At 32.8% G+C, this 19,640-nt stretch overlaps 3 protein-coding genes across 7 annotated transcripts; 1 reads left to right on the top strand and 2 right to left on the bottom strand.

Moving 5' to 3' along the window:
- The first annotated feature begins 1,475 nt into the window (after positions 1-1,475).
- LOC105180171 (pentatricopeptide repeat-containing protein At3g53360, mitochondrial) lies at positions 1,476-3,675 on the top strand. The gene has a single exon (XM_011103833.3). It carries the CDS (start codon positions 1,548-1,550, stop codon positions 3,492-3,494), a length of 1,947 nt encoding a protein of 648 aa, XP_011102135.3. The 5' UTR covers positions 1,476-1,547; the 3' UTR covers positions 3,495-3,675.
- Positions 3,676-6,156: 2,481 nt separating this feature from the next.
- On the bottom strand, positions 6,157-12,968 carry LOC105180098 (neutral/alkaline invertase 3, chloroplastic). 5 transcript variants are annotated; one of them, XM_011103747.3, is made up of 7 exons: positions 12,670-12,967; positions 11,106-11,889; positions 9,982-10,147; positions 9,671-9,882; positions 7,679-8,172; positions 7,546-7,594; positions 6,157-6,759 (listed from the first exon to the last, which is right to left on the bottom strand). In XM_011103747.3, exons 2-7 carry the CDS (start codon positions 11,805-11,807, stop codon positions 6,433-6,435), a joined length of 1,950 nt encoding a protein of 649 aa, XP_011102049.2. In that variant the 5' UTR covers positions 11,808-11,889; positions 12,670-12,967; the 3' UTR covers positions 6,157-6,432. The 5 variants fall into 5 exon arrangements, with proteins under 5 accessions (XP_011102049.2, XP_088738768.1, XP_011102050.2 ...); XM_088882642.1 differs by having other exon boundaries at positions 11,106-11,845; XM_011103748.3 differs by having other exon boundaries at positions 12,678-12,967.
- Positions 12,969-15,217: 2,249 nt separating this feature from the next.
- On the bottom strand, positions 15,218-18,571 carry LOC105180173 (uncharacterized). Its single transcript, XM_011103835.3, has 4 exons — positions 18,258-18,571; positions 16,514-16,624; positions 16,066-16,146; positions 15,218-15,454 (listed from the first exon to the last, which is right to left on the bottom strand). The coding sequence occupies exons 1-4, from the start codon at positions 18,450-18,452 to the stop codon at positions 15,377-15,379; spliced, it is 465 nt and encodes a 154-aa protein (XP_011102137.3). The 5' UTR covers positions 18,453-18,571; the 3' UTR covers positions 15,218-15,376.
- Positions 18,572-19,640: the final 1,069 nt, after the last annotated feature.

Below are 19,640 nucleotides of genomic sequence, written 5' to 3'. Positions count from 1 at the left end.
TGGAGTGTAATAAGTGATTTCGACCCCACAAAGATGGTTTGCAACGGCATTAGTCCCCAAGTGTGAACCTTTGAATGAACTTGAATTGGGAGGCAAACCTAAGTATACCATACAATAATCCTGCTGTTCATAAGTAGATCTTTTAAGATCCACTTCGGTCGCAAGCTCACGATCTATAGGGAGGCCTCAAATTATCGCAACATCTTGAAGAGTTTATGGTCCTTGTCCCACTCGAAATGAAAAGTGTGTGTTTTAGGACGTCATTTCTTCTTAAGTATTGCCATAAGATGAAAATCATAGTTGAGTTTTCCCCATCGATAAACACCAAGCCCATCTAGTATAGTACATCAAACACGCGATATGGAGGGAAATTATTTATAAAAAAATTCCAAAATAATCTATTTGCACATCTTGCATGTAGTGTTCTAGCAACCTCACCGTCGACCACATCATCAAATCTCTATTGTGCTTGTTGTAACAAGATACTACCATTAAGTGGAACGTATATTGCTCTTCTACCCATGTTGCAATTTTTCAAATTTTGGTGTGCTAAGACTTAGTGTGGTACTTGTCAAGTTTGATGCATGAAACTTTGGTTGAGCTACATTTATAGCTCAGAAAAATGCATAGTACACCCGACTTCGAATTACATTAGAATATTAATGAGTTATTAAATATTAATTAAATTATAATTACAAATAATTAAATGAAATTTGAAAAAAAAGGATGCAAATTTTTTACGAATAAAAAATTTATAAATTCATAATTCTATAAGATTATAAATATAGTAATTGATTTTTTTATCATATATGAACTTGCATTAATTTTCACACGGTATTCAATATTATGTACAGTTAAATAGAAGAGAAAATAAAATTTATACCGATGAAATATAGTAATTTTAAATATGCACGAGTAGAAAATAATTGATGGAACAAATTGATCAAAGATACTTATTTTGACAAAAAAAAAAAAAAAATGTATTGAAGAGTGTTTTATTCAATTAATATTATGCCAACCAATAATAATTACTTTAGAGAGTTGAACCTTAATAAATAGTATATGTCACACTCAATATGGATATTCTGTAAATTTATTTAATAAATGCTTAGTGAATTATTATTTTTTCTAAAATCTCTCACACTTAATAAATTTTATGTTACTAATTATAATTTAGGTATACCAAAATATCTTAGTCTTATGATTAAATTTAAAGTTCCAAGAATAAGTTTGGGGTGTTCGAGTTCTATTGACGTGTTGGTGTATATATCACTTTATATAAATTTTATTGTAATTTATTTTATAGTATTTAGTTATATTGATCGAATTGATATATTACTTAGTTACTAAAATTATTAAAATATTAATAATAATTATATAATTATCAATTCTAAAAAAAAAAGAATATTATAATTTAGATATAGAAAAGTTTGCCTAAATTACAAAATCAACCAAATAAATAGCAGTTACAGTTCCCATCCCACAGTTGCTTGTTAATTGTTATATAAGTTGGAGTCACCACTGATGTACCCGAAATATTTTACCGCATGTCCTTGTCTCGCCTCATTCGATCATCGGCTGGACAAAAATCGGTCTTCAATGGGAAAGCAATTCATGCTCGGCTCATCATATCTGGGTCCGACCCAGATGTGCAGATTTACAATCATTTGCTCACGATGTATGAGAAACACGGGCACATTGATTATGCTCAGAAGCTGTTCGATAAAATGCTTGTCAGGAACCTCGTCACTTGGACGGCACTTATCTCCGCTTATTCTCAAATGGGGCTCTCGGAGAAAGCCTTGAATTGCTTCAGATTGATGGTTCTGGATGATGGGATTACTCCGAATGATTATACTTATGTTGCTGCTATCTCAGCTTGTGCTCGAGTAGGGGCTTTGAGAAATGGAAAAGAGATACACGGAAGAATATATAGGAGGGAAGAAACTGTAAATAGCTTTGTGAATAATTCTTTGGTTAACCTTTACGGGAAATGTGGGTTACTGAAGTCGGCTAGATTGGTGTTTGATGCGATACCTAAAATCAATGCTGTTAGTTGTGTTTCACTTATTACTAGTTATATGCAGTGTGGGGAGAATGAGGAGGGTTTGAGAATTTTCTTGAGGTCGTTGAGAAGGGGTGTCAAGGTTAATGAGTTTTCTTATGGGAGCATATTAGGTGCTTGTGCTAATCTGGAGATGTTGGAGGTCGGAAGGCAAGTGCAATGCCTGGCTCTCAAGTGTGGTGTTAAGATGGATCAGTTTGTCTTGACCAGCTTGGTTAATTTTTATGCAAAATGTGGCCAATTGGAGTTAGCAAGTAGGGTACTGAGAGAGGCAGATAAGCCGAATGTGGAAGCTGTGACTGCATTAATTGGAGGCTTTGTGCAGGAAGGGAAATCCAGAGAAGCCATTGATGTTTTCCAAGAGATGCTGTCTGCTGGTACAAAACCAAGTGAGCAGACATTTGCTGCCGTGCTTGGAGCCTTTGGTAAGGAAAAGGAAATCCAAGGTGGGGCTCAGCTCCATTGTTCAATTATAAAAATGGGATTTGAATCATTTACTTTTGTTTGCAATGCGGCGTTGGATTTTTATGCAAAAATTGACTGCCTTGACGAGTCCTTCAAAATTTTTTGTGGAATGGATGTAAATGATATTGTTAGTTGGAATGCTTTAATAGCTGGATCTGTGAACTCAGGCCATTATGAAGCAGCAATTGGATTTATAAGGAGCATGTTGTTGCAGGGGTTTCACCCTGATATTTACACCTATTCTATTCTCTTAAGTGTTTGTGGTGATTTACCAGCAACTGAATGGGGCAAGCAAACTCATTGCTGCATCATAAAACCTGGATTAGATTCTAATGTTGTGGTTGGAAGTGCTCTTATTGATATGTATGCCAAGTGTGGACGGCTAAACGATGCTCGAAAAGTGTTCAATATCCTTCCGGGTAAGAATCTGGTTTCATGGAATGTTATGATTACAGGTTATGCCCAACATGGTTTTGGAAGAGAAGCCTTGGAGATTTATGACCTTATGCTGAGGAATGGAGTTAAACCAAATGACATCACATTCATCGGAATACTATCTTCCTGTGGGCATGTAGGAGCTCTGGAGGAGGCATTGCATCATTTTGGTTCAATGACCAATGACTTTGGGGTTACTCCACGACCAGATCATTTGGCCTGTATAGTCAGTCTATATGCCCGCAAAGGTCAAACAAAAGGAGCTTATGATTTCATAAGGCGTTTTCCTGGTGAGCCCAATAAAGTAGTTTGGCGGTGTCTTTTATCTGGCTGTGTGACTAACAAAGACTTGGAGTTGGCTGTATATGCTGCTGAAAAAATTTTGAGTATTGATCCCAATGATGCATCTGTTCATGTCATGTTGTCTAATATCTATGCTGATTCAAATATGTGGAGTGAAGCTTCCCAAGTCAGAAAGCTAATGGAAGGGAAGACACTCAGAAAGGAAACTGGGTATAGCTGGGCTTGATTGGGTAAGAGTGAGTTGTTTCTATCTGCATGTCAGGATTTGAATCCATAGGGAGATTGGATGCGTGAAGTTTGAGTGGACTGTTATCCCAACTGGTTCATGTTGGAAATGTCCTCAACAGATCTTGTCAATGTAGACCAAACAGAATACGTATCATCTCCATAAGTTTTGCTTTATATTTGCTGTTTGAAATCAATGTTTGAAATCAAAATGCCTTCAGGAATGTCGGCAAGCGTGTCTCACGAGGCGAGCATGCTCGGATTCGCAGCATATGGTCGGACTTCTAGAGTGTGAGCTTTTTAGCATAAAGTTAGATCCAATTAAGCTCCCAGTGATATAAGAAATGAAGGAAACATTTCACTGAACAAAGAAAAAGGCCAAAAAGCCTCTCTATATAGGAGATATCAAGTTTTTGTTTCTTTGTTTCTTGAAGAGATGCACACGACCTCCTTTGCTTAACTCGAATATACTTTATAATAGATATAAATATAGATAACGTACATTGATTTTTGAAAGAACAATGATCAATATCAATGTTCAGAAACTAATTTTAAAAATGAATTTATATAGTTTAATGAATTCAAACTCTTTTCTGTTTTTTAATCGCAGAACAAAGTCTTAATTCAAAAAAGGAAAATAAAATATTTTATCGAGATCAAACATTACTATAATCAAAATTTAAATTAATATCACAAGAATAATTTATATAACAAAAAATTGTTGAGATAAATGAAATAGAAATAACATCTTTTTTCCGACTTGAAGGGAGTAATAAAAACAAAGACAAGAGAAGAAAAAAAGATAGGAGAAATATTAGGACATCAGTCAGCCACGACAAAGTGAGTAACTGAAAACTCCCCCAACTGATATTACTGCAGAAAGAATAGAAGAAAAGAAGGTTTTGGCAGGAAAAGTATTAGTCAGAAGTTGGCTTTCGCCAGTGACATACAGACAGAGAGGGAAGAACCTCACGGTTTGGACTTCTCCAAGGTAAACTAATCTCTCTTCTGAAACAGGTACCTAAACATGGGAAGAAATAAGTACTGTGTATTAATAACGTTAGCGTATTAATATTAAATAATTCTCTTTTTTTTGAATAATTTAAAATTTTAGATGAAATAATTGTTTAAACATGATATTAGGAGTTTTGGGTTCTAATTTTATTGCCTTTTATTTATAACTGGAAGGTTTTATGGGGCAGAATGTGCATGTGAAGCGGATGTTTTTAAGATGTTGATATCAAATTACTCCTCCCTAACAAATACGTATGAGTTCACTTATCATACATGGAACAATAATTAAAAGGATGACGTATTGATAGTGATGCTAGAAAGTAGTTCCAATCCAAGAATATATTTGCTTTTTACTTTAAGTTGTCCCGAATGTTTTTTTTCCCTCCCATTTATATTTATTGGTATTTGTTCCTCTGTATATATCTTCGCAAGACAAAGAAAAAATACTTTAAAAATGAAACAGAAAATGAGGGCCCTCAATTTAGTGTCTGATGAATAATGGTTTATTTTTGTGATATTTGGCAGGCGTTGCGTTACTATGGCCGAGTCCTTATCCCATTTGAAAATTGATGGGTATAATCCTAATTTTCTCTGAAAAAAAATGAAAAAATTTAAAGAAATATTGAAGTATAGTAATCGGGATGATGGAATTTTACGATGAATGGTGGTCATTCACATTAAAAATGGCATGAGGTTAGGTTCTCCTTAAAAAACGATCAAAATGATTAGATATGTTACATATTTCGCGGCTAATGATGGTCCCTCATATTTTTCTTCCTATAACTATGATGGTACATTCAGTCCAGCATCTTTAAGAATTATGAACAGTCCTGTAATTTAGACCCTCTCACACATTCCATATTCATTTTGACACATTTGGTCAAGGGCTTCACACATTTCGTTTTTGATTAACAAATTTGGTTCTCCCTAAATTTTTTATCAAAATATCTTGTCAGAAATAGACGCTTGAGTTGAGAGCCACATGACCTATCAAATGTTTGTTTTATGTATCATAAAATTTCTAAAATTAAAAGAAGTTCATTTCAGAAAATGTTTGATCTGTCACGTGGCTCTCGTATGTCCATTTCTGACAAGAATTTTTCACCGAAAAGTTTAGAGGAGGAAATTTATGAATTCAGGATTAAATGTCAATCCCAAAACAAAATGCGGGAGACTAGAATAAATGCGTCAAAATTAAGAGCAAATGTGTAAGGAGTCGAAATTACAAAACTATAATTATACTTCATTCAACCTATCATACCTTGCATTCTTTTCCTTTCCTGAATGAACGAACTTAATCATCAGGAAAAATTCTTTCTGCTAAACTTTGTTGAGACGTTGTCTGACTTTATCATCGTATTCTCACTAACACACTAGGTACATTAACTCTAATCTCCACGAGGTCATATAGTACGGCTAGTCGTTGTCAGCCCATAGCATGTCTACATAAAATGGTGAATTTTACAGTTAATTAATGGGGTTTACATTACTGACTTCAAATCAAAGAATTAAGGATTTAATCAGTACACCACCTTACTGTGGTCACATTGTATGTTGCATTAGCATAGCAATGTGATGCTTTGTTACCTGAGTAACATAACTGCCAGAATATGAAGGGAAATGCACAATAATACTCAAGGAATATGAGATGATACTCAACTTGGATTTGTATTGAATATATAATGTAAATACGCTAGGCGAATGTTTTTATGTATCAACTCCATTCTATATTTACATCGGTCATGCCTCTGTCTACAAGCTGAAAATATTGACAGGGTTTCAGCTCCCCAACTATATAAAGAATCAAATATTAAAGGTTCAAGCCTATACGTTGCACTCACTATCCTCATGTACCACCCTCAGAAAGCAAATAATCTCAGATCAACTGCTTCTTGCTAAAACGATGATGTAAATGTGATTAATCCTTAAACAATATAAGTCTTTTGGGAACTCTTTGGTCCCCGTTTTCTCCTGGGACTAGAGCTGATTGCGCAGGAGAAGGCGTTAATGAGCTCAGAGTCCTCTTCATTAATCAAGATCTTGGCTGCACTGGGGTTGTCGAGTAGAAGTTTTGCGACAAGGTATCCAGCAATAGACCAGGTTTGGTATAGTCGAGCCTGCTTCCCAATGAACCTTGCTCTTTTAGTGTCATAGTATTCGGGCCATTTGTCTTTGGATATGCGCTTTTCTGCAATCTTGACAACTCTTTCAGCAATTTCAGGTCTATTCATTTTAATGCAAGCAACAGTCAGCTGCAAAGAATCAAGTGAGTTCTCAGATGTTTAGTTTCAACCAGACTTGCAGAGAAGGGGGCGCTGGCTGTTACTTTAACTTCACCAGCTGACTTCAAAATAAGAGAGCATACCCTTTGACTTCAAATTTATAGTCAGCTTAGAAGGTAAATTAAGAAAATTAAAGACATGAAATGATGCCCTAAATATTGCTGCAGTTACCAGGACATTTTACGTCAAAGTTTGATCAATATACAGTGGTATTCCCTCCAGGAAAAGCATCCGAGAAGTATATTTAAGGCTTAAAAGAGAAAGTATATTTAAAGGCTTCCTTGAGTAGTTCACAGTTTAATTACACAAAAATGTTTCCCAACTGGCTAATCATGCAAATGAATAAGTTAGTACTAGAAAATCCTCGGACCCCATAACTTGAGAAGTTTCAAATGGAGAGGTTCTATTTTAAGATTATACATTGCCCCTCCTCTTAGGATGTGCAGAAATGCAATGCAGGTGGAATTATCCAATACAATCATTTTGGAATCCATGCAGCCTATATTAATTATATATAGCCAATCGACAAATAATTTTAAACTGTGATGATCATTAGCTGTTTATATTGGAGAATGAACTAGTAAAAAGCATATCAAACCTTGAATCAAGTTCGAATAGATCAGAAATTGGAAGATCTACTTTTGACAAATTCTATAAGCAAATTGAATGAGAAGTTACAGCAAACTTAATTAGCTGAACGCAGCAGTTAAATTAAAATAATGTGGTACGTTGATTAAGATTAAGAATGCATTTTACCTGCCAGAGAAGAGTTGGCCAGGCACCGCCATTGTGATAGGACCAAGGCCTGCAGAAGAGTCGACAGAAATATCATGACTTGGAAACAAAACAGCCAATGTCTAGATATGTCAAACAAGGTCAAATATATTACGTGTTCTTGGGATCACAGCCAGTTATGATCTGCCATTCCTTGCCTTCAAGAGCAGGGTAACATATTTTAAAAGGCATATCTGCAACCAAGTCTGACCATTTGGCTTCAATAAGATCCAAGATGGCATGTGATTGATCCACAGTTGCAAGACTACTCACAACAGACCATAAATTTCCCAGAGAGAAGAAGCGAAAGTCCATGTGAGCAGGCTGTAAATTTCCAATTAGATAGCCTCCTTTATTAGGCATCCATTCTGCCAGCCAAGGAGAAATTTGATCTGGGTAGATATTGAATTTGTTAACAGCATCAAATGAGTATTCTTCAGTCTTGTAACGGTAAATCTCATTAAGCTTTCTCATATCAATCCAGTAGTATTCCCTAATATGAAATGACAATGCAACAAGACGATTGTTTAATGCTCGGCTAAGGTCAGCTGATCCATCCTCCGGGGCAAGCATTTCACGAGCACATAGCAGTGCAGAATAGAACAATGCCTGCAATTCCATAAAATCATTTATATCAAAGCATGAAAAGATATTGTACAGACCCCAATGACAAATCTTCCTCCAAATACCCTCTTTCCATAAAGTCAAAGTTTAATCAGATCAAAGAAATAGACCTTAGACCTAGAAAACCAATCAAACTTCTGTTATATTTACTTCCACACCCTTCTCCAACTTCCAGTACTCAGACAGACTGTAGTAGATATTTTACCCTAGTACAGGAAAGAATTAGAACATTCATGTCTTTTCAGACTTCACGCTGTCAAAGGCATTTCAATCATTAAATAAAGGGGATAATTGCACGTAAATCCTATGTGGATTGACAATTACACCTAGTAGTCCTGACGTTTAATTCCGTCCAACAAATAGATCCATCCGTTAGTAAAATTCACATAATCTGGTGACATCAGCAAAAAATTGAATAAAAATCCATATTTACCTCCAATTGAGTTATCACACACTTATTGAAAATCAAACAAATCTTTCTTGACCAAATTATCTTATAGTAGTGAAGATGTACATCCACACATGCATTAGCGTGTGAATATGTATGTATAAGAGTAGTTTGGTCAGAAAAGATTTGTTTGACCTACAATAAGTTTTTAATAAGTCAATTGGGATAAATATGGATTTTCATTCAACTTTGTGGTTGATGGAAGCATATGTTGTGAGTTTTACTAATAGTGGATCTATTTGTTGGACGGAAACAAACGTTAAAGGTACCAGTTTTAATTGATCAACGAAGATCTATGTGTAATTATACCAAATCTCAGAGGAGGGCGGTGTACTAATCCCTTAAAATACATTCATTTGTTAGATACTGAAAACGACATCACCAGGTTTTACCCGGAAAAACATATTTTAAAGAAATAGACCAACATACTTGAGATGGACAACCTAGAATATCCCAAACCCTCATGACATTTGAGTTTCAAGCTTTTACATTTTGACATATCTGAAAATGAAGGGTTTTATAAAATTAAGGAACATTCAAAATTTTAAAAAGTTTCAAGAAAGATTGAATATTGGAAGTTAGAAAAATTATTTCTATGTCAACATTAAGATGAATAGTATTAATAAAATTAATCATCGAGATTATCTTGTAAGAAAAACACAAAATGTCAAGATAATTTAAAGTATCACCCATATACAAAAGGAGTTAAAATGTACTGTAAATCCACCTTATCATTAACAATTTGATAAAAGTTGCGATTTTCTTTTTTCAAAGTAACTGTTCAAATATGTACCATACGAGATTATGAGAAAGACAACAAATAGCATGTGATCAAACTTCTTGCTTCAAGGGATATTTTAATATTACTCTTCAAATAATTTCCCAGGCGCTAGGAAGTAATGTTGGTTTAGAGCCAGGAATTTTTATAACTGCCTGCATGTCATCAAAAACTATACTCTCGAAATCTTTACTCTTTCAGTTCTTTGTGACCACAGACAGTTGTCAAATTGACAAGCAAAATACATTAAGAAATACCTGAATCTCCAAAGGGTGACCATGTATTCCCATGCGACGATCTATCATGCAAGAACCATCAGTCACTAACAATGTAGGAAACATATCAAAACCATCAGCAAGACATAGCCTAAGAATCATCTTAATTCCAGTCTGGACATCAATTCTCTCCTGAACCGACAGATCCCCTGAGCATTTTCCATATGCACGTAACAAAATAATCCACCATAGTCCTGGAATTACACTAAACAAAAGTGAGATCCATGGGGATTCATGATGTAAAAGTCTTGTATTCCTAGAAGAGGAGCTAAAGCAGATTTCTCAGAAAGTACCGGAATCGACTGGTGCAACACGGCCGATTGCTGCTTCTCCAAAGTCAGGATCCAAGATCTCTTCCATTGCAGTGTCATCCCCATCGAGAGGCACTGTGCGCACCTTAAAACTAGCAGGCATCAACCCTTGACCGGGACTATGACAGTCCATAGTTTTCTCCCAGCTCTGCAAAACTTTGAAAAGTTATAAGCATTCCTGTCTTCTGTTCTTGCATGACTTTCAGTTGAAGATGGCAATTGGGACACATTACTTGTGCCAGTGTCAGGCACAAATTCTTATGACTGATCCCTGAACATTTTCATCACGTAATATACACCTACAGCATACTTCTCAGTGAGATCAGCCACCACCTATTGTCACTCTTTTAAAGCATTAATTTGTAATCATGAATATGCACACTAATCCAGAGAAACTTTTTAGCTGGTTACTCAAATTTGCATTTGTGGCTGGAGAGGGATGGGAAGCCACACAAATGTGAGAAGTAATTAGTAATTTGTTAATTTGTTTCACTGCATGGGAGGTAAAGCATTCTTGCTTCGTATCTCTTAGGACAGAAAAGAAGGAAGATCAGAAAAGAATTAGTGCATCTTATTCCAAAATCTTCATCAGCTCGGGAAGAGAACAGGTTTCTAGTCTAATTTGACTAGTGCTCCATTTAGTGAATATTCACAAATTTAGAATTTACATAGTTGGAAGAGATTTGAAAGAGAAATTTGAACGTGAACTGAATCCAGATATATGTTTTCAAGTTTCTGTAAAGCTTAATAAACTATAAACACCCTCTGTAATAATCGAATATGAAGTGAATTCCAAGTCTACTGATTGAGTAATTGCACTCAAGCTATAGAATTGATGAATCTGAACATAGTACTCATAAGGAATTATACTTTTGTCATTATAATTTTCAAGTTCAAAATGAGGGTACATTCTAAATGCCTGGTCCTCAAATCAGTATATAGCCATATTAACTCATTCTACTGGAAAGATCAAGAGGATATTCATTTCTGTTATTCTGGAGAAAGTTAACAGCAATTCAAGCATCCAATAGAAAAAAGTATCAAGTATGCTAGTGATAGACATCTCACAAGATACACAGACATTCTAATCAGAACAATGTATTCACCTGCAGCTGAAGTGTGTGAAGAATAAAGTTACGGACAATATCATACTCCCCCTTCAGCAGGAAAGCTATGCCAGAAGGTATAAAATCACGGATGAAAACCTGGTCATAGTTCAGAACATTGGACGTAGTTGGGTCCTTTGCAGCAATTGTACCTATAGGGCTACCACAATAATAAACAATAGATTCCTTTAGTAGTTCCCATGCTTCATCCTCAATAGAACCAGCAATGTCCTTTTGCAAGGTATCTCTTGTGGTTCCATTTTGAGGTGTTTTACTATTGGATGAAAAAGCCTCTCTCTCCAAGCTGGACTCCTTGATTGTCTCAAATTCTAAAAGTGCATTACCGTTAGTACTACGATGCTCTTTTGCATTATTGTCTACATATGATGCTCCATTGCCATCCTCAGATGTTAACCCACTCACACTGTCAGCTCGTTGGCAGTTGCATTTGACCCGCTTTAAACTATTTGAGGTAACATCGTGCTGAGTGACGTGCTGTAACTGATAAATGTTACTTGTATAACATGATGTACTGGAGTAGGCTACTTTGAAATAGGTTGCAGCCCTTCTTGTTTTATGTCTCATAAAAGATCTCGGATGTGACCCAGACCATGATTTACTGAAATGCATTTTAGAACTGAAAATGCAAGGTACTGCCCCACCACAAACTTGCACCACCATTCCAGCTGTAGCCATTAACATAATGCAGTGTTGAGGAACAGTACATAAGCTCAAAACTCCTTCAGCAAAAGCAAATCGAAGAACTCTATGTCAAGAAAAGGTCCTATCAAAAGTAGAAAGGTAAAGTCAAAATTCAAATGCAGAATACCCAAATCGTTGTTAAGCATAATCCAGCATGCAAAAGTAGACAAGAGATTAAATCATAACACTTATAATTGAAAAGGGTTAATAAATTGAACACCACTAGACGGAGCATCAAAGGGATGCCAATCTGCTTTCTGTCATAACAAACTACTCTTGCATTCTTCTACTCTGGTAGGAATCTGAACGCTTCCCTTAATATAGACATATACGATATTGCATAAATTCCACAAAGTAATTCCAGCTTATTCAATGGATACAAAAAATCAAAGGCATTAGTACAACCAAACGAGCTTGCAGATATAGAATTACTTGATATCTGGATCAGCTCTCCAAGATCAATCATCATATACAAACCACAATAGGACATACATGTCCTCGGCAAAGCTTTAGTTGCACAAAAATACAAGATTACTCTACACATTTCTCGAATTCATCATCACATCAGGAATAAACTAACTGCAAACACAGCGCTCCTATAAGATCAGCAGAATTATTCCCAAAATTCCTATCAACGCTTTCCTGTTCTCTTTTTTTTCGGGCGGAATGCAAAATTACACACACACGCACATCTTCGTGAAAACCCAGACAAATATTCAATAATTCTTTCAGGTCCCCATTTCATATGATTGCACTACATGCGATCAGCAACAATTTCACTCATCAGATAACAGCAAATCGGTCAAGAAGACAAACAAATAACAAAGTAGGAAATCCAAATTAAACAGAAGCAAGAACATACATTTTCACCTGAAACAATAATCTTGTGGGACATCCAGAATTATACTGCTGTAATTGTCAAATAAAAAGTCCCAGATTCTTATTTGCAAAAGTTTCAATGGTATATGAGCGAACAAGAAGCCAACGGCAGACTTCGATCAGTTTCACTTGTATATATATTGGAAAATTCAATACTTGCTGGTTGATCGGGAAGAACTTGTGTCGAAAGCACATTCATGAACATTCTGGTATCGTCCTTGTCCTCGAGTGTTTGATGTATTTCTATTGTATGCTGTATTTTCTGAGACAATGGTCTATTTGTGGCCTACATTTCCGGTTTTTATTCAACAAGAGTAAAAAAAAAAAGAAAAAGAAAAAAGTCATTGTGGATAATCCAAATATATGTTTAAAATAATTCAAATATTTTTAAACGGTTAATTACATTTCGACCCTTTTAAAAATATAAAATTATATTTTTTTTAAAAAAAAACTTTTCAAATGATACTTGAATCCCTTTCAAGAATTTTTTATTTACAATTATAACCCTTTTATTAGGGTTTGGAAGGAAAAATGCTGACATCGAAAAAAAATAAATATATAAACTTTTAATTTTATACTTCATTTATAGCATTTCGTACAAGTTATTGATAATAATACTAGTTTTTTTCATTCACTAACTACTACTTTTTATCTAATTACAATAATTTAGAAATAATAGTTTATTTGAATTATATCATTTTGACTTTACATATATATTATATTTACCTCATCACAACTATAAAAATAGGGACAATTATACTTTTCTTTCTTGAAATTTAGTGTAATTACACGTAGATCCCCTATAAATTGAAAAGTTACATTTAGCACCCCTGAAGTTTTCTTCCATTTACAAATAGGTTCTCAATTAGTCAAAATTTACTGAAACTATCAATATTAGCAAAAAACAAAATAAATTGATAATTGATTTATCCTTGATTGACTTAATTATTGACTTGTTAATATCAACAAATTTAGTGAATTTTGACTAACAATAGAACTTATTTGTTAGACGAAAGCAAACTTCAGGCAGTAGATGTAATTTTTCAAACCACAATGAATTTATGTGTAATTACAACAAACTTTAGGAAAGGAGAGTGTTATTATCCCATAAAATATTACTAGCGTATCTTTGTTAATAAATTATTACGGAATGATGATTGAAGGATAAAGTTAAAAAGTTTATCTATTTTTTATTTTTTATTCTTAACACACACCCAATACTTACGCACACAGCCTGGTTCGAACATAAAATCTAATAAGAAAATTTTCATTTATGCAATTTTTTTTTTAAGTTAGCATTTTCTATTCAAATCCTAAGGAAAAAAGTACAATTGCAAGAAATGAAAAGAAAGGTTAGGTAGGGGATTCATGTTCAATAGTTATCGTCCTCTCATTTCTTTTAAAGTAAAAGTAAAAGGGGAAGTCCCCTCTCTCTCCTCCTTTTATGCTACTTGCTGTACAACAATTTGATATAATTATAAATATATTTTATTATTTAAAAAATTATCAACTTTATTTTTTCAATATTTTTGAAAAAGTTACAATAAAAAATTATAAAAGAATTGGATGATGTGAATGAAAAAAAAAATTATCAATGAGTCCACCATAAAAAAGGGCAAATTTTTTTAAAAATATGTAACGCTGTAATATTTAGTTCAAATAAATGAATGAAAATCTGATGGAAATCAACGGTTTGAACGAGTTGTTGGACGGAAAATAGATGGTATTGATAAATTTTTCAATAAAATGAAAACTATTTATAATTATGTTAAATTTTAAGAAAACTCGTCATAATTTATTTATTTATTTATTTTATTGCAACTGAAGGCGGCCTTCTCTTTTAAGGGTGCAAAGCGACAATTATCTTGATTTTCTTGATGTTTTTTAATCTCCATAAATTTGTTCGCAGTTTAATTCTGATTTATTTTATTTAGTTCTCACACACACGTACACGTATATATATTGATGGTCCGGAAGCATAAATTAACGAATAAAGAAAAACTCGTCTCAAACAACCTGAGGATTCCAATTTTGAAGTAAAATATTTTATTATTAAAGGATTCTCATGATAGAGTTTGCAGCTATTTAAAAAAAATCATAATTTAGATAAAACATGTTAAAAACGGGCTAAATTTTTAATTATCCAATAAATTCACGAAACTCGGTCCAAAAATATCCTTACATTATAGCAAGCGATAATTAGAAAAATATATAAAAATGAACTAAACTCTAAAGAAAAATAAAAAAACAGAAATGTCTTGACAGTAGTCGACATGATGGAATTTCACTTCGAACGGCCAAAACAATAGGTGGATTGTCCTGAAACTAGTTTCGAATTAAGAGTTATGGTCGTTTGAAGTTTCACCATTAAACCACTCAACTAAAAAACGACACTTTGACTTTCGTCTATCCAGACGTTTTCAAAATGTATCCGCATCTTATTCTACATGATATATCCTAGTTTGGTCATTGAGAGCTTATTAATTACACTGCTTAATTCTTGTACACTACATAAATGTTAGTTCCAAATGTAAGAGAAACAAAATATTGTCTTACACATTTTAATTGGGTATCGTTCGTGTGAATACAAAAAAAAATCATAAAATGAAATAAGAAAAGAAAAATAAAACAGAAAAAATAAGATTAGTAAATCATTTGCAAGTGTACGGCCAATTAAAGGTGTATGGATCTCAGATAGTGTTTGAGTTGACAATGTTGGTGAGTTCTTCCAGCTTCCTCATTCTCAACTTCTCACTTTGATTCACCAACTGCCAATCAATCAATTAGACAAAGTGAAAAATTCACTGTTTGGATTGGAAAAACTTAAAACAAAATTCAACAGCTAATTAAGGGATAATTGTACTGTAATATTAAATTTGATGTAATTAAACGTAAATTCTTTTAATTTGAAAAATTATACTTAATATCTCCGATATTTGTTTCCTTCTAACAAAGAGACTTATCGTTAGTCAGAATTGTCAGAATTTGCCGATATCAACAAAAGAGTTGAATGAAGAAATCATAGTTTACCCTGATTGACTTATTACTGACTTATTGTTGGTGAAATAAGTATTTTCAAACCAAACTACCCTTATACGTCTTCACCTTTATATAGGTAGTTTGGTTAGAAAATATTTGTTTGACCTACAATAAGTCTGTAAGTCAATCGAGGTAAATATGGATTTTCACTCATTTTTTGTACTAACTTCAATAAATTTTGTAAATGTTACTAAACGTTGGGCTATTTGTTAGATGAAAATAAAATGAGTACCAAGTATAATTTTTTAAACTATAAAAATTTATATATAATTACACTAAACTCCAAGAGAGAACAACATAATTATCCGAACAATCAATTGAAGAGGTAATTTATAATTACCTCCACAAGGGTACAGGTAAGTTGGGATTTCTCATTGTTCTTCTCTTGGAAAGCCTCCATGGCTTCTTTGTACTCCTTTTCCTGTCCACATTTCAACTCAGGCTCAGGATTTCACCATCAATACATATAAATATGGCATCAGAATCAAATCAAATAAGCGCTTTTTGAATTTTATTATCATTTATTCAAAAAAAACAAAAAAAGATTTCATGTGCGGACTTCCATACGTGTCAAGACAGCAACACTAGCTAATAATTGTTAACCATTTAAACTTACATCTAATACATTGTCACTTTTTGAAAAGTTCAGAGAATCGTATTATGTAGTCATTTTTTTTAATAAATTGATGGATTTTAAAATTTTTAAAAAAAATTCCAAATTCTTCCATCAAATCTAAATCCGTTCGGGGTGGGGGGTTTGAGGGTAGGGGGTGGGAAGGATGTCTTACTTTCTTGTGGCAGATCTGTGCAAGGGATTTAAGGTCACGATTAGCCAAATCAATTCTTTTACGCACAGCAGCAACTTCCTTTCTCATGGGATCACTCAGCACTTCCAGTTCCTATGTATATTACAACAACATTTCACACTCAGGTGCTCAATGTTAATTATTTCTCAAAACAATATATAAACACATGCATTCTCATATTAGTTATTAGTAACAAGAATTATGCATGAAATTGACAATATACAGTGCACAATTATATTGTTGTTATGTTGCTAAAATGACATTTTTTTTTTGTATTATTGTTAATGAGAGCGTTTACGGAAAAAAATTTGTTTTTAAAATTATGAAAAATCATTATAGTGACAATAAAAACTCTCATCATTTAATGAAAATATTACAATTTTGATTCCATAATTATAGGGGTGCCAAATTTAACCACGTTCAAAGTCAGTTTGACAATTAAAATCTGTCATTTTAGAAATTAGCACATTAAGAATAAAATTCATCAAAAATTACAAACCTAGCTGGTATTTGGCATGTACGCCTCACTCAAGCCCCGAATTCCAGCCAAGTAGCAATTTCCGACTGATTTTCCCCTAATCTTCCAATTTTTGAATTCTAGGTCTTAATTGATAGATTGAATTCTAACAGGATTAAAATCGTCATCCTCAGTCAAAATTGTATTCTTTTCTCTTTTAATACATATAATTAGTGATAATTTTGATTTTATTACTTAATGTTTGTCATTAACACTTACAAAACTTTTTATTAAGTTGTAGACCCTAACTCATAAGTGTAAAAAGTTTACGAAGTAACAAGGAGTGAATTATATATATATATATCTAAGTTTATATTTTATTAATATTATACCATATAACTAATTTGTTATATTCACTACATTCAAACATAATATCAGCGATGAAATATCAAATGATGGTCTTAAAATTGTCGTCAAACATAATATCAGCGATGAAATATCAAATGATGGTCTTAAAATTGTCGTCAAACATAATTCCATGAAGTAATTTTTGTTTTTATCATAATATGATTTGTAGTGTGTAGAACGGTACATAAAACTATTACTACAGAAAATTAGCAACACTGTAGTGACAATAATTATTTGTCACTGAATATGTGTAATAATTGTCAATCACACTAATTTTATGCATAATTTTATTTTATTTTATTAATTCTTACTTGTGAGAACTTTTATAAAATAATTATCATGTTTAAAACTATGAAACATATTATTATGAGAAAATAATTCTTTTATCACTTAATACATGTAACTAGTAGTAATAATAGTTCATATATAATTATTACCTTTCCAATTTGGACTTTACAATAATTTCAAAATTTTCTCAAACATATCACTTTATTTCTAATATTAATTAATTCATGGCTAATATAAATCCAATTACCCTGTAATCATAAACAAAAACATATACCATCTATTATTTATTAATTTCTCATTAATACCAAATTTTTATGTAATACTCAATATAGCTCGTTACTTTCACGTATAATATTAAAAAAAAATTAAATATGATTTGATATTTACAATAAATTTTATTTCCTTCAAGAAAAACTAATTAATATATCTCATATCTATCTCGTTTATCCTACATAGTCGTGCAAAAGAGGGACAAAAAAAAAAAAAACATGCACACACATTTATTCTCTATGAATTTTGCAAAAAAATTTAATCACTTAAAAAAAATCCAGAGAAAGCCAGAGCAGACATTACCTCCCAGACATGTGCCAACCGTCTGGTTTCTTCTTCGGCACGGGTGAGCTGAGACTCCACCCTCTCCCTCACTTCCATTTTTCTCCTCTCAATCTCCTCTTCTCTTGCTTGATACAACGCAATCGCCGTCTTTGAGGCCTCGCATTCATTGCTGTCGTCTATTGACGACCGGCTCCCGTTGCTAGCGAGACTCATCGTTCTTCTGCAGACAATGCTGTTTATTGTGCCAAAACACTGAGTGTCTTCTTACATATATAGAATCTCTATGTACTTTTACATGTTTGCATCATTACAAAATATTTATATGTGTAACAGTTTTGCACATTGTGTTGTCCAATGCCCTCTTGCTTTAGCTTTACTGTTTATCCTCTTTCTCCATATCCCTTCCTTTCTTTTCAAGCTACTTTTGATATAAAGCAACATAATTAGGCTTTTTGCGTTTGCTTTCTATAGGTTGATTAAAAGAAGTTGATAATTGATGGATTAGACTGTCAAAATGCACTTTTATATATATATATATATATATATATATTATTAATATCATCCAAAGCATTATTTGACTACGCATATATGTCATAGAAGAAATATAATTTTTTATTATAGTTAATATGAGAAAAATAAAAAAATTATGACCAACATTAATTAATTACGATTATGCAATGATAATATATATAATTAGCTATTGTTAATTTCTGTGAGGAAAAAATTTAGCCGTAGCTAAAATATTATGACAAAAAATTACACATGTTGATTAGCAGTGGTTAGAATTTAACTTTCTGCAATTGAATTTGTTCGACCGAAGTAGTTAATATTGATTGCTATAAATTTTAAAACGTGATCATTTATGATATACAGAATAATCTATTTTTTGGTAGTAATATCTCATATGAGGATATATAGCCTAAAGATGTTGCAGTAGAGTAACTTCAGTAGTTTCAGAAACACTTGCTTGAAGTCCCTACGACTACATACGGTTTAAATATATTTCTGCATCTGTAGTTTTGGCACTTTGATATTTTTATGTTTTATTTTTCTAGCGTTGTAAAATAATTATATAATTTTTTGATATTTCGTGATTTTTGGTTCTTCCGATACTGAATTATGTAAAAGTTGTCGAAAGAAATCATGTGCCCTTCATAATTTTCACATTTTTATCTTTTAAGTAAATTTATAAAAATATCCTTATTCTTCTTGACTTGTATATTATCATAGGCTTATACATGTTCATCTTAAAATTAACTACCAACATGTAATTTCTATTATTTTCTATATTTTTCTTTAAATATTTTGTATTGTTATAATTTTATTTCATAATGGTATTATAATAAAATTACTTAATATTTTGTCTTTTCACAAACAAATTATTACCATCAAGACGCATAG

This window comes from Sesamum indicum, linkage group LG7 (genome assembly GCF_026168435.1).
Source record: "Sesamum indicum cultivar Baizhima isolate 11 linkage group LG7, ASM2616843v1, whole genome shotgun sequence".
NCBI classification, from domain to species: Eukaryota; Viridiplantae; Streptophyta; class Magnoliopsida; order Lamiales; family Pedaliaceae; genus Sesamum; species Sesamum indicum.
The sequence above is the reverse complement of the archived record's forward strand: the minus strand, read 5'-3'. Positions and strand labels throughout refer to the sequence as shown.

Bases quoted from the DNA above. Each gene is read 5' to 3' on its own strand.
- LOC105180098 (XM_011103747.3), bottom strand. From the start codon at position 11,807: ATGTTAATGGCTACAGCTGGAATGGTGGTGCAAGTTTGTGGTGGGGCA. The intron at 9,883-9,981 runs GTACTTTCTGAG...GTGTAATTCCAG, and splicing joins TGTTGCACCAGTCGATTCCG to GACTATGGTGGATTATTTTG. The intron at 8,173-9,670 runs GTATTTCTTAAT...ATGGAATTGCAG, and splicing joins GTCACCCTTTGGAGATTCAG to GCATTGTTCTATTCTGCACT.
- LOC105180171 (XM_011103833.3), top strand. From the start codon at position 1,548: ATGTCCTTGTCTCGCCTCATTCGATCATCGGCTGGACAAAAATCGGTC.
- LOC105180173 (XM_011103835.3), bottom strand. From the start codon at position 18,452: ATGAGTCTCGCTAGCAACGGGAGCCGGTCGTCAATAGACGACAGCAAT. The intron at 16,147-16,513 runs GTAAGACATCCT...AAATGTGGACAG, and splicing joins CACAGATCTGCCACAAGAAA to GAAAAGGAGTACAAAGAAGC. The intron at 15,455-16,065 runs GTAATTATAAAT...ATTGATTGGCAG, and splicing joins TTACCTGTACCCTTGTGGAG to TTGGTGAATCAAAGTGAGAA.